Source organism: Microcebus murinus, chromosome 7 (genome assembly GCF_040939455.1).
Source record: "Microcebus murinus isolate Inina chromosome 7, M.murinus_Inina_mat1.0, whole genome shotgun sequence".
Classification (NCBI taxonomy): domain Eukaryota; kingdom Metazoa; phylum Chordata; class Mammalia; order Primates; family Cheirogaleidae; genus Microcebus; species Microcebus murinus.
Genome location: NC_134110.1, coordinates 98,089,472 through 98,107,574, shown reverse-complemented (window position 1 = coordinate 98,107,574; position 18,103 = coordinate 98,089,472). Strand labels below are relative to the sequence as shown.

The 18,103-nt window shown below is 41.7% G+C and overlaps 1 protein-coding gene across 5 annotated transcripts in view; it reads left to right on the top strand.

The window, feature by feature from the left end:
* ATP6V1H (ATPase H+ transporting V1 subunit H) overlaps positions 1-14,133 on the top strand; it is a 119,985-nt gene extending 105,852 nt beyond the window's left edge. For all 5 annotated transcript variants that reach the window (XM_076005298.1, XM_012751765.3, XM_076005297.1 and 2 more), the window contains one exon: positions 13,684-14,133. In XM_076005298.1, coding sequence (XP_075861413.1) covers positions 13,684-13,744 — 61 coding nt within the window. In that variant the 3' untranslated portion in view covers positions 13,745-14,133. The remainder of the gene's footprint in view (positions 1-13,683) is intronic.
* The last annotated feature ends 3,970 nt before the right edge of the window (positions 14,134-18,103 follow it).

Here is an 18,103-nt window from a genome sequence, read left to right as displayed (position 1 = left end):
CCTTTTGCCACATTTGTGTTCACGTGTGCTCTCTCTTGCTCTCTCCCCTTCTGAACTATTTGGGAATAAGTGGCAGATATTTTGGCCCTTCAATCCTCCATACTTCAGAAGTGGGGATATACTCTTATACAACTGTGGTGCACTGATGTAATATATAGCTCATATGTAGACTTCCTTCTCTATTGCTTATACTCTTGTCTTACTTTTTTTATTTTTATTTTTATTTATTTATTTTTTTTGAGACAGAGTCTCGGTTTGTTGTCCAGGCTAGAGTGAGTGCCATGGCATCAGCCTAGCTCACAGCAACCTCAAACTCCTGGGCTCAAGCGATCCTTCTGCCTTAGCCTCCCAAGTAGCTGGGACTACAGGCATGCGCCACCATGCCCGGCTAATTTTTTATATATATATCAGTTGGCCAATTAATTTCTTTCTATTTATAGTAGAGATGGGGTCTCACTCTTGCTCAGGCTGGTTTTGAACTCCTGACCTTGAGCAATCCGCCCGCCTCGGCCTCCCAGAGAGCTAGGATTACAGGCGTGAGCCACCGTGCCCGGCCTTGGCTTACTTTTTTGTCCATTTCAGGATCATACACTGCATTTAGTTGTTATGTCCTCTTTAAGTAGAATAGTTCTTTGGTCTTTCTTAATGTGGATAGTATTAAATACAACAGGGCAGTTGCTTAGTAGATTGTCCTTCACTTTGGGGCCGTTGGTGTTTCCTCAGGATGAGGTTGAGGTTGTATGTTTTGGCAGGAACACCAGGAAGGATATGGTGTCCCCCTCAGTGTTTCAATCAGGGAAGTTCCTGAGTCATTTCACTCTATTATTGGCAGTTTAACTTTGAGCACTTGGTTATGGTGGCATCTGTTAGATTTCTCCACTGCAAGTGAACTTTTTTTTCTTTTGAATAAGTAAGTAATCTGTGGGGAGATATTTTGAGATGCTAAATACTTGTTCTGTTTCCTAGCAAACTCTCACCCAATTATTTTAGCATCCACAGATATTTCTTGACTAAGTCAATTATTATTATACAAGTTGCAAAGTATCTTTTGAAATTTTATTTTTAAAAAATGTTAATGCCTTTTGAGTCAGCAGTCTGTATTCATCAGTGCTTCAGGAACTGAATCTTAATTTCATGTAACAGTTTGGAAGAGAATCTTGTCTAGGTTTCCTTGGGAGACTGGGGAGGAGGTGAGAATGGCCCTGGGCGTGGACTTTCAGAGCCAGGCTTCTGCAGCCAGTGAGAAGTTTATCTTATTCTGTTTCTCCTTTCTGTCTAGCACCTAAGTACCATTTGATAAGTTTCATTTCAGATAGTTACCTAGAGAAAAATGTGACTCAGTATTACCTTCTTATCTTATGATTTTCTGAAAATGACATATGTTCGATCTCTTCCAGGGTGTTTTTATGATGGACATAATAAAGCTATTAAAAAACTTCTCCTCACCAAGCTTTTCAACACAACTTAGTACTAGAGATTTTATTTGAGATACTAAGAGTGAGTGTTCTCTCACATGAATATAATTTTAAGAAAGGTAAATTATAAGATGTTTAGATTACTGTAGACATTTGTTCTCCTTAGTTATTAGAAATACAAATGAATGACATGTATTTGGTAAGGTTCATATGTTTATGGCCAGTATGTTAGTAATGTTAATAAACTTTTAGCATAATTTTAAGACTCTACTTTTTTTAATCTGTCTGATTTTGTTCTGCCTACAAAAGAAAATTGTGTGTGTGTGTGTGCATACACATACCTCTTTTCTATGATATCTTTTGCATATTTTATGTTTGAAATCAAATATATTCAGTTTATTGTCTCTTGACAACAACCTATAATAATTTTGCTATTTGTGTCCTAAGAATTACAAGTTATTTTAAGTAAGAATAATGCATTCTGATTTATTCATTTCATTTTTGATAAAATTGAAGGAATGGTAAAAATTGATTCTTAAATGATAATCTAAAAAATTAGCATTTTTATAGATTGTGTGAAGAAGCTGTACATTTAGCTAAAAAATAATGTAATTGATAAAATTGTAGGAACAAGTTAGCCACTAGAAATTCTATCAGAACAAAACAGGAATGTATCAATAATTGATTCTAAGGAGTACCTTAGTTAAACTGAGGCCGAAACAGTTTTTCGTATTCTTTATATTCACCAGGAGTAGTTTGTTTGCAAGAAACAAAAGCCTACTCACATTAGCTTTAATATAAGGAGATAATGTTATAAGGATATCATGTAGCTCACAGGATCTAATATTAGGTGAAGTCACATAATCCACTGAAACTGGGGACCAGAAAGCTGGCAGGAAGCAAGGCAGCAACTTTTTCCATCTCCTTTTACCTCTGGGCCACGTGGTTTCTCATATCTATAGCCTATCTGCTTAGTGCTTTTCTACAGTCTGGCCTTTCTGCCTAAAACCCAGTGTTGCTCCAAAGCAGCAGACTAAGCTCAGTGTCTTCATGATTTTCTAGCTCAGCTTTCCACATTCAGCTGGCTCAGTTTGATTATGCCATTAAAAAAAACAATTTTAGAATATTATGGGGATACACATGTTTTGGTTACATAATTTGCTTTTGTACAGTTTGAGTCAAAGTTACAAGTGCACCCTTCGCCCAGTTAGGGTGCATTGTACCCGTTAGGTGTGAGTTTACTCACCCCCTCCTCCCCTTCCACCTACTTGATTTCCATTGAGTTTTATTACCATATGTGGACATAAGTGTTGATCAATTAGTTTCAATTTAGTATTGAGTAACATGTGGTGTTTGTCTTTCCATTCTTGCTATACTTCACTTAGAAGAATGATCTCCAGTTCCATCCTGGTTGTTATGAAAGTTACTAGATCACCATTTTTTTTTAATGGCTGAATAGAACTCCATGGTGTACATATACCACATTTTATTAATGCACTCATGTATTGATGGGCATTTGGGTTGTTTCCACATCTTTGCAATTTTGAATTGTGCTGCTATAAACATTTGAGTGCAAGTGTCTTTTTTATAAAATGTCTTTTTCCTTTGTGTAAATACCCGGTAGGAGGATTCCAGTGTAAAATAAGCCAAGGGGACGGGGCAAGGGAGGGCTAAAAAGCGTACAATGGATGTGGCAGTGACAGTGGCATTGGTGACCTGGGCCAGGGCCCTTGGTGGCCACAGAAGGTAGGTGGCAATAGGCTGAAGACAGTGATAAGTAAGAATAGTGTGAGCATTTCTTTCTGAAGCCGTGTCAACCCAGGGAGGAGGGAGGCTAGTACTTGGGACCTGAGGTAGAGATTGGATTTTCGTTATCTCTTATTTGTTTTAAAACAGGTGATGTTTAGATGCTGTCAGGAGGAAGTTAGAATGGGAGAGGTGGAAGACTCAAGGCCCGAAGACTCAGGATGGGGCTGTCACCTAGATAGAGATCGTTAGTGAGATTGTTTACCATTAAATGAGTAGATACTTCCCTGCCCAGTACTCCTAATGGTGAGATTAAAACATGTGTCCAGATTATTAGCAAATATTTATTAAAATGAATTGCTAAATTGGAGGGGGGCGGTGAAGTGAGGTGTCCAGTTTACCCAGAATAAGTATTTTCCTCATAGCTAAAGGTTTAACTTGTTAAGTTCCAAACTAGTAATTTGGGGTGGAGGTGGGGCTGGGTAGCGGGTGGGAAGCAATATGATTCTTTAAAATTGTTCAGTGTATTTCCCAGTCTTTATCAATTACTGTGTGCAACAGATGGCAGATGGGAGTAGAGTGAGACAGGCCTGGCCCGGACCGTGGGAGGGAAGAGAATTAACATTATTGAGGCTCTAAAGCAGCACTAACCAGAGACTCACATTGTCTTTTTAATCCTCGCACATCTCAGCATAGCAGATGTCACTCTTCTCCTGTGTATATTGTTAATAAGAGATAAGTCCCAGGCATAAGGGTGGTTAAGTAATTGTCCAGACTCTTCTATTATGGGCATTAGATTGGAACCCAAGTGTGTAACCCCTAATTCCAAATTTGGTGTCCCTCCATCCTGCTCTCCCCAGTAAGGCATATGGGGTCTAATGGGTGTATAGCCACTTGCACCCTTTGCCCAGCATCATGAGAGTTCTCCTGCCAAGCCAGTTTTCTGCTTTGCTGTGCGGATGGCACTGCCGTGGAGCTCGTCCCTCTTCTGTCTCTTCTTATTTTCATTGTCTGGGTCTATTGCTTACTGTCCTGATGATTCATTCTTTTCTTTTCCTCTCATCTCCTTGCCTTTTCTGTCTTGATTGCAGCTACTACATCTACAGTTTGCTGAATGATTTGAAATTTTTTTTGTCCCTTCCTTCCTTTTGTTCCTCCCACACCCTGACTTTTGTGCGGGAAGCTGGCTGCATGCAGGTCCTGCCCCGGCAATCAGACGGCCTTTCCTACAGCTGGAACTAATGGATGGGCCCCAGTAGGTTGATTGCCTGGCCTTCCCTTCTTTGTGCATCACTTATTTAATCACTGCCTGCTGCTCCTGGCTCTTTGTTGATGGAAAGAGATGCCTTTTTACCCCCTTTCCCAACTTGACTTCAGGTTTAGGGTGATGACTCTGTTACCACTGAAAGGGAAGGTAACTTACCTCTTTGGTGTTCAGAAAACAACTTCTAAGGACAACTGAACTCTGCCTGACCCCTAAGTCCTAAGTTAAGCATCTTCCCACGTCTTTTTAGGAGTAGACACAACTTGAGTTATAAGCATTTTAATCAAGTAAATATGGCTGTCATCATAACATTCAAATTTTACAGATTAAATTAACATCATTTGTTTCTTTTTTGATATCTTAGCTTTTGAAGTTATGAGGGTGATTTCTCTCATTTAAGAACGTTGCTTGTTGTGCCTGCTTACCTATAGAATCAAAAAAATCAATTAGATAACATATTAAATATAGTAGTTTAAAATATTAAAACATATATTAAATCTATATTAAATGTCCATTTAAGAATTTTTTTTACAAGTAGTGATTTAGAACCTGGTAATTTCAAGACCTGTTTTTTCCTCCCCAAGTACCTGTATTTGGAATTATCTGTATTTTATTATTTATCATCATATATATTTTTAAAAAATACCTTTTTATCATTTGTAGTCTCTTTGAAGTAATGTTTGTCATACTTTCTTTTTATGTTTTAATGTTTGAAATGTTTAAGAAATCAAAACCATTGAAGGAGTTATATCGCTTCTATTGGTTTATTAACTTTTAAAAATAGCTAATTGTAGATTATATTGAAATGAAATTTATTTTATTTTGAAAACTGATTTTTGACAGAGAAGGTTGGTAATAGTAGTTGGTAGTTCCATTAATCACATACTCTTTACATTTATATCAGATTTTGAAATTTAAAGAAATCTAACTTTCCTGTTTTATCTTTTTTTGGGAAAGCTGGATTGCTCATCCTGTGGTGGAGGGCAGCAGGCACACGCTTCATTGTACTGTTGTGGAAAAGGGTGGTACACCCAGCTGTGTGGAGAGTGAGCCTTGCCTGGGCCCAGCAAGGTTCTGGCCAGAGAGCAGGTGGGAGCTGTGAACAGATTAGAGGAAGCAGCCAAAGGAGGAGGGCAGAGGTGAGGGGGGAGGGGGAGTTCTAGGGAGAGAGGACTCTGTGTGCAAACACACCCAGGTGGGGAGTTAGCAGTGGTTTCAGGTAGTGGGAGCCTGGTTATGAAGGTGAAAATAAGGTTGGAGACCTATGTAGTGGCCACGTCGTGACAAACCATCTTTTCTGTGCTGAGAAGTTTGAGTTCTTTCCTGAAGGCTATGGAAAACCACTAAGGGGTAGTGCAAATAATGGCATCATTTTAGCAAGACTATTCTAGAGACAGTGGAGGTAACTGGATGAGAGGGTGTAATACTGGAGGGAAAAGGCCAGAAGGCTGTAGATCCAATCCAAGCCATGGAGTGTGCGGACGTCCCCAAGGAAGGCAGGTTCAGGGGAGAGAGGGGAGGATAGAGTTGGTGTGTTGAGGCGAGAAGATCTGTAAGACCTGGATACCAGTTGGATGTGGGGGAGAAATAAGAGGGAGGAGGCCAACGACTTTCCAGGTTTATAATTGATATTTTTAGTTACCAAACAAAATCAGATAAACAAACTGAAAACCTCTTGTCACCCTGTATGTAGTGTGTGTACCAAAGTTGTATAATTTTACTGCATTATTAATTTTGTATTACTTATTAATTAATTACTGCCTTATTAATTTTGCCAAAGTTGTATGATTTTGCTGCCTTATTTTACTGACCTCTTTTTAAATAGCTCTGAGACTCATTTCAAGTGATTTTTATTCATATCAAAAAGAAAAAAACAACAGACCCACATGTTTTGGTTTATTTTAGTTTTTGTGTATCTCGTGAGGAAACGATGCTCTAAAGAATAATTTTGTAGGCTAGAAGATATTTTAAGCTTATTTATAAAGCTGATTTTATTCACTGTATACTACATTTCATTAAAACGTTGAATTAGTCTTCTAAAATATTGTTTCTTTACTGTGTATTTAGTTGAGCTTTCTTGTGTTATAAGAAGACTCTAATTAACGATCATTTAATTTTGTTTGAGCAATTCTATAGTGATAGAATGGTTTAGATTATGGAGTAGTTGGTATGTTTAACTGCTGACGTCTTTGTCTCCACTGGTGTTTTAAGCACGTTTCCTTTTAGGAGAAAAATGCATTCTTTTCCAGGACTAATGTTCCTGTAGGACTCTTCAGCTATTTTTCACTTGACAGTCTTCAAGCTCTTACTCAGTTTATGCCAGGCACTGATCTAAATACTGAAAGAAGATATGTCAGACACTCTCTCCACTCTCATGTGCTCTCAGGCTTATACTCTAAATATAATTCAAGAAAAAGGAGTTGATAATAAGTCTTAAATGTGGACTTTGCTTACATACTATCTTTCTTGTGAATATAAAATAAACTTTCTTATTAGAAGTCCTTATAACAACACAGACTTTTCTCCCACATTATACCTTATGTCACTGGATGAGTTTGTGGTATGCTTAGTTGGGGCATGCTGTGCATTGTGCAGATTGCATTTGGTTGTAACTCCTTGCTGATCAGGAATCAGCATTTAAAAAGAAACTGAGTGGCTTAATGCATTGGTTATGATATCATCCACTAGACAAATACTACCCAGACATAAAAAAGAATAAAATCATGTCTTTTGCAGCAACATGGATGAAACAGGAAGCCATTATCCTAAGTGAAATAATTCAGGAACAGAAAGTCAAACACCGCACGTTCTCACTTTTACATGGGAGATAAATATGGGTATGGAACTGCTGGGCACAGTGGCTCACGCCTATAATCCTAGCACTCTGGGAAGCCGAGGCAGGAAGATTGCATGAGGTTAGGAGTTCAAGACCAGCCTTAGTAAGAGTGAAACCGTGTCTCTAAAAAAAATAAGCAAGCAAACAAAAAACAGTGGATATGCGTGGACATACAGAGTAGAATAATAGATATTGGAGAATCCAAAAGGTGGGAGGGGCATGAAGGATGAAAAATAACCTGTTGGATTCAGTGTACATTCTTTGGGTGATAGGTACAGTAAAAGTCCAGATTTCACCACTGGGCAGTGTATCCAGATAACGAAACTGCACTTGTACCCCTAAATCTTTAACAATAAACTTTTAAAAAAATGAAAAAAACAAACATATCATAATTATGACTTAGTTTTAGTTTTAATAATAATTAAGATAAACTCATAGAAAGAAGTAGGATATAGAATTCCAGGAACATTATAATTTTAGTTATGGAAAATTTACACACTGAAAGAAGACTAGAGAAAATAATACAGAAATGTTAGTAACAATGAGTTTTCTACTCAGCTTTGTAGTAAGTAAGGCAAAACAGGAAAATAAGAGAGACTTTATAGTTTTCATTGATTAATATGTTTGTCAGTAGAAAATTAACTTTTTTCTGGGTACTAAATTGTATCAGTGAAGTTACCATGTAATTTCTGGCACTAAATTATATAGTTGAAGTTACCATGTGTTTCAGGTTACATAGGTGAAGTTAGCATGTTGTTGAATACTATCATAGTGTCTTCAATTACAGTTTTAAAGAAGAATAAAAATGTTAACTCTTTAAACAACTAAATATACTCTGAAGAGTTTGGCACTTATTTATAATTTGGTGAGGGACTTTCTGTAGCTTTAAGAGTGAATATAGCAAGTAAATGCTTCCTGGTGCTCTAGCTTCTAACAGCATGAACCTTGATCATTAAAGCCACCTTCAGACTACTGGCTGTCAAATCTTCGCCATTTCAGTGATGCTTTGTAGGAACCAGAAAGCAGTTTTTCAGTAATTCCTACTCAGTTGGGTACTCTTTTGTAGTATACAGCGTGATGTGAGTTGTTTTGTACTTGGATTTTTTTAAAAAGGGGAGAGGTTTTCAGACTGCTCCTGTTTTCGGTTTCAGAGATGTTGGGATCCCAAGATCCTAGCAGTTTCAGTAATCGGAGAAGAAAAATACTACACTTCGAGTTGAATTTTTATTGTTGTATTGATCTTCATGTATAGAGAGAAAGATTGATTGATTCAATACTTGGATTAATTCATTTAAAAGATCTCTTCTTGCATCCTTTGTTCTAGATACATTGTAATCACCTGAGATAAAATCCATACTAGTTTTTTCTTTTGCCTGACAGAAATGTAACTTTAACCTGAAGAAATTACTTACAACTTCTCATTGTTTTCTAATCTATGAAAAGAGGAAGTGTCTGCTTTTTGCACCTTCTCAAGCCCTCCTGGAGGCTAGGCAGCCCCACAGAAGGAGAATAGGATCAGAGCCCTGGCCAGGCCCTCGGGCAGATTATGGAAGTGTTCTGCACCTGTTCCCTCTCCTGTAACGTGGAGAAGGTAGCACCCACCCCACGGGGTGCTCTGAGATGAAAGGGTCACGTGTGGGTGCACCTGTGCTAAAGTGCAGCGTGGGCAGCCCCAGGCACGTGGGGTCAGGACCCCCAGGGCTGAAATCACAGGGGAGTCAGAGGCCAGCTTGGGTCCCCCAGTCTTGGGAGTGTTTTCATTTGACAGCATGTTGCCATTTGGCATCAGGGGAGTAAACTATAGTATTTGACAAGCCTAGTTCAAAGAAGTAGATTTTCGCCAAAGCTTGCATAGGTTGGGTCTTTTTCTGTAGTACAGTGTCATTCTCAGTTGAGCCACAGTTCAGTTCCCTTTGATATTTTAATGACCCACGTGCCATAACAAACAGCAATTTCAAGAAAGCCTGTGGAGGAGATTTGATTCTTCTTCCTGTGCGTCTAGTCTAGCTCTTCTTTTGGTGGGCGTTTGGCATTTTATGACAGATACCTCAAGTTAGGCTCACAGAGTTTCATCTGGGGCCCTTGATGTGCAGGTTCTTAGTTGGAACCTTTACATCTATATATGTCCGTGTCCTTTCTCAAATCCTACATCACATAAACTCCCATTAGCAGACAGAGGAAAAGAGGTGTTGGTTTCCTACACTCAGGCACTCAGGTCATGAAGAAGAAGTGGGTGCCTCTCGGCCACCTTGTAGGTATGAAAAAACAAGACTGTAGAAGAGGATGTTGCCCATAACATATCCTGGAGGCTTTGCCTTGCGTCGTTAGCTGTCTGTGGAAACTTATATTTAGAACATAGTCCTTGACGTTGGCCCTTCCTTTATTGAAAGAGCCATGGCTTATTGTGATCAAAGGATGCCACAGCATCTTTGAGTATACTTTAACATGTTTTGTAAGGAGCCACACTAAACAATATAACATTCACAATTGGAATATTTGAACACCCTCTGAAATGAAGCATATCTAATTTCAGGTTTAATTTGTTAAGTAGGCCGGGCGCGGTGGCTCACGCCTGTAATCCTAGCACTCTGGGAGGCCGAGGCGGGAGGATTGCTCAAGGTCAGGAGTTCAAAACCAGCCTGAGCAAGAGTGAGACCCCGTCTCTACTATAAATAGAAAGAAATTAATTGGGCAACTAATATATATAGAAAAAATTAGCCGGGCATGGTGGCGCATGCCTGTAGTCCCAGCTACTCGGGAGGCTGAGGCAGCAGGATTGCTTGAGCCCAGGAGTTTGAGGTTGCTGTGAGCTAGGCTGATGCCACGGCACTCACTCTAGCCTGGACAACAAAGCGAGACTCTGTCTCAAAAAACAAACAAACAATAATTTGTTAAGTATGTGTAGGAAAACTATAAGATCTGGAAGTAAGACCTGGAAATTTTACAATAAATATTATAATCTTCCTTTCTCCTGCCAAGAAAACAAAAGAAAACAAACCTTTGTAGTGACAAATACTCCCAGGTTGTAGGCCTTCCCAGAGTGGCAGCATTAATGGTGATCATAAACTCCTGTTTTTTTCAGTCTGATAAAATTTATAGGATGGCTTCCCTTTGGGCCTTTGTACAAAGTGGACGTGAATATTTACTTACTCCTGGTTGAATGTAAGGTCCCCGTTGTCTCAAGTATGTCAGAGTAGTCCCTAATAACACAAGAATATTATACACTTCAGTGTGACACCCAAAATTAATGAGTCAGTCATAAGAACGTTACTATAAGGGTGAAAAAGACTGTAAACCATATTCATGTCATAGGAAGTTTCAGTCAGCCTCACTGTGTTTGAAAGCGTGGCTCCCTGACACCCTCGTACAGCCCCTTCACAGATTCCTCCTCCTCTCTCCCATGCCCAGTGCTGCTTGCTTTTCTCAGTCTGTTACTTTGGTCTAGGCTGTGACAGCAGAGGGGAGAGCAGGGCAGGTGAAATCCATGGGACGTCTCTCCCCTTTTTCTGGACCTTTCTGGAGAGAGGCAGAATCACATTTACCAGTGGATGCTGGGGGCCCCTGTGGGTTTTTTCCTGAGGGTGCTCAAACAGTCGGTGGGGGTGGGAGGGTGAGGCGGGGGGTGGCACTGCCCGTGTGCCTGGATGGTGGGGGACGGCGTTGCTGGTGTTCCTGGATAGGCGGGGTGGCACTGTCCGTGTGCCTGGATGGTGGGGGACGGTGTTGCTGGTGTTCCTGGATAGGTGGGGGGTGGCACTGCCCGTGTGCCTGGATGGTGCGGGACGGTGTTGCTGGTGTTCCTGGATAGGTGGGGGGTGGGACTGCCCGTGTGCCAGGATGGTGGGGGACGGCGTTGCTGGTGTTCCTGGATAGGCGGGGGGTGGGACTGCCCGTGTGCCAGGATGGTGGGGGACGGCGTTGCTGGTGTTCCTGGATAGGCGGGGGTGGCACTGCCCGTGTGCCTGGATGGTGGGGGACGGCGTTGCTGGTGTTCCTGGATAGGCGGGGGTGGCACTGCCCGTGTGCCTGGATGGTGGGGGATAGTGTTGCTGGTGTTCCTGGATAGGTGGGGGGTGGCACTGCCCGTGTGCCTGGATGGTGGGGGACGGCGTTGCTGGTGTTCCTGGATAGGCGGGGGTGGCACTGCCCGTGTGCCTGGATGGTGGGGGACGGCGTTGCTGGTGTTCCTGGATAGGCGGGGGTGGCACTACCCATGTGCCTGGATGGTGGGGGACGGTGTTGCTGGTGTTCCTGGATAGGCGGGGGTGGCACTGCCCATGTGCCTGGATGGTGGGGGACGGTGTTGCTGGTGTTCCTGGATAGGCGGGGTGGCACTGCCCGTGTGCCTGGATGGTGGGGGACGGCGTTGCTGGTGTTCCTGGATAGGCGGGGGTGGCACTGCCCGTGTGCCTGGATGGTGGGGGACGGCGTTGCTGGTGTTCCAGGATAGGCAGGGGTGGCACTGCCCGTGTGCCTGGATGGTGGGGGATGGTGTTGCTGGTGTTCCTGGATAGGCGGGGGTGGCACTGCCCATGTGCCTGGATGGTGGGGGACGGTGTTGCTGGTGTTCCTGGATAGGCGGGGGTGGCACTGCCCGTGTGCCTGGATGGTGGGGGATGGTGTTGCTGGTGTTCCTGGATAGGCGGGGTGGCACTGCCAGTGTGCCTGGATGGTGGGGGATGGCGTTGCTGGTGTTCCTGGATAGGCGGGGGTGGCACTGCCCGTGTGCCTGGATGGTGGGGGACGGCTTTGGTGGTGTTCCTGGATAGGCGGGGGTGGCACTGCCAGTGTGCCTGGATGGTGGGGGATGGTGTTGCTGGTGTTCCTGGATAGGCGGGGATGGCACTGCCCGTGTGCCTGGATGGTGGGGGACGGCGTTGCTGGTGTTCCTGGATAGGCGGGGGTGGCACTGCCAGTGTGCCTGGATGGTGGGGGACGGCTTTGGTGGTGTTCCTGGATAGGCGGGGGTGGCACTGCCCGTGTGCCTGGATGGTGGGGGACGGCGTTGCTGGTGTTCCTGGATAGGCGGGGGTGGCACTGCCCGTGTGCCTGGATGGTGGGGGACGGCGTTGCTGGTGTTCCTGGATAGGCGGGGGTGGCACTGCCCGTGTGCCTGGATGGTGGGGGACGGCGTTGCTGGTGTTCCTGGATAGGCGGGGGTGGCACTGCCCGTGTGCCTGGATGGTGGGGGATGGTGTTGCTGGTGTTCCTGGATAGGCGGGGGTGGCACTGCCCGTGTGCCTGGATGGTGGGGGACGGTGTTGCTGGTGTTCCTGGATAGGCGGGGGTGGCACTGCCCGTGTGCCTGGATAGGGTGACGGGGGTGGTGGTGTTGGTGTGCCTGGGTAGGACGTGGGGGCTAACACTGCCCGTGTGCCTGCCACTCGCCGCCTGGCTGGGCACTTTCACACTTGGTGCCTCCTGAGCCCTCGCAGGAAGAACACTGAACCACTGGGGCCAGCACATCTGCGACGTGATGGAGCTGGAATGTAAACCCACATGTCTATCCAAAATTCATGTTTGTTTCTTTTTATAGGACGGAATCTTTTAAATATTCTTTTTAAAAAATCTCTTTTTTCTGTCCTTATTAGTTCTAAAATAAAATTTTGGGAAACTCCTTCACAGGAAAATAAGGAGAAGATTATTTTCTGTCCTGGAATTAACGGTGGTACCTGTGTATAAGCTAAGTGTACACATGTTATGGGTGCATGTTCGGTGGTTTTTCTGAAGGAGAGCATGATCGGTATGATTGGGGACAACGGCTCCAATTCACAGTCGCCCCTTTGTGGAGTGAGAGCTGCTGCCCAGTGTGGGCTGCTCTGTGTTCTGGCACGACTGTCTTGTGAGGGCTTTAGATGGTGCCCAGCACAGGGGCACAGTGCTCCAGGGTGAGCAGCTCCTGTAGGTGGTGTGATCGCCATGTTACTTTTGGTGATCTATTTTCATGTGCTCCTGTGTTCATCCCAGGGATAGCTATGGGTATTCTCTAACAGCAAGAAATTTATTTTTCATGTATGAGGCCACTTGGAATCATAATTAAGTTGAATTTTAAACTTCAGATTGCAGGGGTGGCAGCAGGAATACACAAGACTTTTATCTGAATGGGAAAGTAGACTTTCTCCAAGAAGTAATTACGTTTCCTTGTACTCATCCATTTGAGTAATTGTAGTAACCACAGGTTATTAGTACAAATACTGGTATAAGAATTACTAGTTTGTGTGTGCGATGACTTGTTTTAGTTTGGTACATGGAGAAGAATTCATATGGTCCAGTACTTTTGAAATATGGAAAGGCTTAGTTTTCTATGGCCGTTTTATTAATAATTTTGAGATGTTAAAGTAAGTATAGACAGTGTATATCACGTCTTGATTTGGCAAGCGGTTCTTTGTATTTAAATTCTGTATTTCATTCCTGTGTTTCAGGGAATACCTGGGCAAGCAGCTCCAGTCCGAGCAGCCCCAGACTGCAGCCGCCCGCAGCTGAGCGGCTCTCCAGCTCCCCTTCTGCCACAGAGGGACCTGGGAGTGGCAGCTTCTGTGTTTAGGGCCAAAAGTAAATACTTTTTGATTTTACTTGGAATTTCCTTCTGTTATGTAGCTTTTCCTGCTGTTAGTTTCTGAAAACAGTGTTTGCCCAGTAAGTTGTATAAAAAAGTAAGTGTATCCAAGGAAAATATTACTGTTACATATACTGCTTGCAATTTCTGTATTTATTGTTCTCTGGAAATGAATATAGTTATTAAAGGATTCTCACTCCAAATGTGTTCTCTTTACTTCGACTGTGAACAAGTAACCTATTGTCTCTTTTCCAACCAGATGGGGAGATTGTTGTTGTAAAGTAGTGAATAGCAAATAAATGTTTTGATTATCTATCATCCATTTATTTATTCACCTGTCTCTATATCTCCATCATCTATCTGCACACACACTGCAGCTGTTAGAGTTAGCAATATTTAGAGAACTCTAAAATCTTAAATTAATTTTTAATATGATGCTATGGTTTAAAAGATTTGCTTCTGGAGTTCAGTGGAAAGTTTTAGCAATAGGTTAGTTTATTTTCCATACTTTTATTCTTGGTTTTTAGTACCTGAAGTTTATTTTAATATTTTTTGGTTTAAATATTGCCAACAGATATTTATTTTTCCCTTCCCCTTTATTTCTAGAACCACCGCCCTTTTGCCGGGCACACATGGCATACAGGCCCCCAACCCCAAATCTGAGCCTTTTGTTTTTTAACCTAATCAACCTGATCTCTCTGAGTCTCATTTTTCATTCATTTTCGTTTTTTATTCCTAGCAGTTCTATGACTGTTGAGTATATGTGCTAAGGCTGTGGTCCCCAACCACCAGGCTGTGGACTGGGCTGCAGAGGCCCGTTTTCCCCCATCTGTGGAAAAACTGCCTTCCATGAAACTTAGGAACTTGGGAGGGGGCGCACAGCGAGTGAAGCTTCATCTGTGTTTACAGCTGCCATTCTCCCCATTGTCACATCGTCGCCTGAGCTCGGGCCACCCCATCTGCCACCCCCACCTTCAACCCCCATCCCTGTTGGTGGAAAAATTGTCTTCCATGAAACCAGTCCCTGCTGGCAAAAAGTTGGGGACTGCTGTGCTAAGGCTAATAAACTATTCTGGTAGTTTCTTTTTTTTTTCTCCTATAGAAAGACACTCAGGATTCATCTCCTGTTTAAGAATCAAAGACTGTTTCATTTTTAAGATGGAAATCCTGTGGGAAAAGTTAGTTAAAATGATTGATGTTTTTGTTAGTGGGTTCATGTGATGCAGTGATTTTCCTTAAAGGATTTCATATTTGCCAGACTATAGATACTCTGTTCAAACCAATATTTTTTTGACTAAAAGCTTAAATTTTTTTTTTTTTTTTTTGAGACAGAGTCTCACTTTGTTGCCCAGGCTAGAGTGAGTGCCGTGGCATCAGCCTGGCTCACAGCAACCTCAATCTCCTGGGCTCAGCGATCCTACTGCCTCAGCCTCCCGAGTAGCTGGGACTACAGGCATGTGCCACCATGCCCGGCTAATTTTTTGTATATATATTTTTAGTTGGTCAATTAATTTCTTTCTATTTTTGGTAGAGACGGGGTCTCACTCAGGCTGGTTTCGAACTCCTGACCTTGAGCGATCCGCCCGCCTCGGCCTCCCAAAGTGCTAGGATTACAGGCGTGAGCCACCGCGCCCGGCCTAAAAGCTTAAAATTTTTTAAATTGCTTAGACATATATAATTTGCTTTCCAGAAACATGGAAAATCACTCGACAGAGCTTTTCTCATGATAATTAGAATAGTCTCTATTAGGAAAAGATCAATTTTCATGTTAATGTAGTAGTGGCCTGTAAAGTTATTAGGTTTTTAAGACATTCAATTTCCAGAAGTTCTGGTAACGAAAGACATGGCAATCTTCTGAGTTTCATAAGAGCATGTTGATCATTTGATGTTGTAGGTTCTGATTTTAGTTTTATTTTCCACAGCTTTGTATTTCTAAAGGAGAAACCAGTGACAGTTATTCTGGTGGAAATTATTAATGCTGTAACTCCCAAGAAGTGCTTTTGTGCATGAGCAGCAATACTCCCGTGTCACCATGCTGTAATTATTACCCTGTATATTAAAGTTAACTATCTCTGGGCACCTTTTCCCTCTAAACCTTTATGCTCAGTTTATAGAACTTAAAACAGTTATGAAAACAATCACTTTTATTTTTTTCTTTGCTTAATGTTTTTGATTAATGTTCAATGATTAAATCCACATCAAACTATAATACCACCTACAGTTAAATTTTGAATACCTAAGTAGCCTTATCAATTTGATACACCAAATCTTAGAAAATGCTCACAAATCAAATCAGGCATATGGGTAGTAGAACAAATTCTGTTAAGCATTTTTAAGTATCATCAAAAAACAGCCTAAACAAAGAGGCCAATTATTATAAAATGTGTTGTTACACATTTTCATCAGTATTATAGGGTTAACTAATTTCATTTTCTCTGTACTTATTTTTACATCTTCCTTGGTTTCATAGGTATGCACCTCTCCAAGAGGACTGGCGCCTAGTATTTCAGGCCAACTGAGATTGATAGGCTAAAACCCTGGTGTCTTTTAGGGAACTGTGTGCAACACTTTGTGGTTGAATGTGTGAGGCTGCCACGTGGGCTAAACCACAAAACTCGAAACTTGGAGTCTCAGGGTGTGACAATTCAGCTGCCAATGGGGTACATTTGTTTTTGTGGTCACACTTTTTTTTGTCAGTTGAGTTTTTAAAGTACGTGTTCTTCAACTCGGTTCTAATGCATTACCTAAGTTTCTCTTTTTGGCAATCCAGTACATGAGGGGGCTTTCCTGGTCCTTGGCTGTCACTCCTCTCTGCGATGCATACAGCCCTGAGTTAAGTCCTCTGCCTCCTCCACTAGGAGGCGATTTCTCCCCTTTCTCTCTAAAATCCTTTTATGTCTCGTTGACTATCAGTCTGTTCTCAACTTGTCAGAAATAATTTCACTAAAAGTTGAAACATATTAGAAAAAAACTTAGTGTAGAGTTGAGGTATTGTTTTAATGGATTTTTTTGTTGAGGGCATTAATAGGTTCTACAAAGTTTAACACAAAACCCAACTATATAAAACCAAATTTCTAAAATATCATTCAACCTGACCAGGTATACTAGTACTTTTACAAAGCGAAAACTTCCAATTTTCAGATTTTGCGGGACACATAAACTTTCACATTAAAGACAGAATGAAATCTATCTTGCTTTCTTGGAAATCTTTCTTTGGGTCTTGTTGAGTCAAATATTTTAAAAGGTGCATGCAAATGGCCTTCCCCTTGGCAGATGAAGCTTGTTCCAACACATTGTACCTGGCTAGCCACAAATATCAGATTTACAGAATGTTTCCAGTTAAAAATATTTTCCCCTTTCTATTTAGCCACATCAGAGTCAATGGAGTTACTTTTCATATAATTAAAATTTACATAACTTTGTAAACTCTTGTCAAGTCTTGGAAAGCACAGAGCCAAGTTGGGATGCTTTTGATTAGTCTGAAAATAACTTAAAAAGTTCTCTGTTCTCATTTTTCCCTTAGAAAATAGAGACTATTTTAGACTGAATTTTGAAGCCACTCGAAGTTGGTTCCCAAATATGAACCTTGCAATGAAATCTCTTTTGTTTTGCTATCCAAAATGTTCTGTTCTGGTTAAGAGATGTAGCTTCTTTAACTTTCTGAATAAGTTTCCAATGAGAAAGTCAGTTGGGAAAAAGAATGAACTATGAATAATTTTAAACTCAACATTGTATGCAAATCTGACAGTTCACATTAAAGAGCGTTGATTACTCTTCCAAAAATAAGGTAGAAGAAACACTTCTATGAAAAAGGAATCCTGGTCTGATACGTTTTGCCACCAGTGACTGACTGTCTTTGCCTTTGTCTTTTTTCCCCTTCTCAAAGGAAGAAAGAAAGAATCAGGGAACTTGGGTAACAGCATAAATCTAAAGATTAACACCAAATAACAATGTAACATATGTAGAAATAAGATATTTTAATATTTGGAACAATAGCACAAAGGTTGCACAGGGAGGAAATGGATTTGTGCTCTTGTCAGCTTCTGACATTAGATTTGAAGTGGTACAATGTTAACATAAAGTAGACTGTGGTGAGTTAAATTCCCTAGAACAACCACCAAAACAATAAACAAACTGAAGTTACAGGGCATAGTTAAAGATCCATTAGTGCAGATAAAATGGGATATGGGAAAATACTTGATTAACCCAAAAGAGTGCAGGAGAAGAACACAGAAGAGAGGGGGCACCTAGAAAATAAGTAGCCAGAGAGTAGACTTACACCCAAC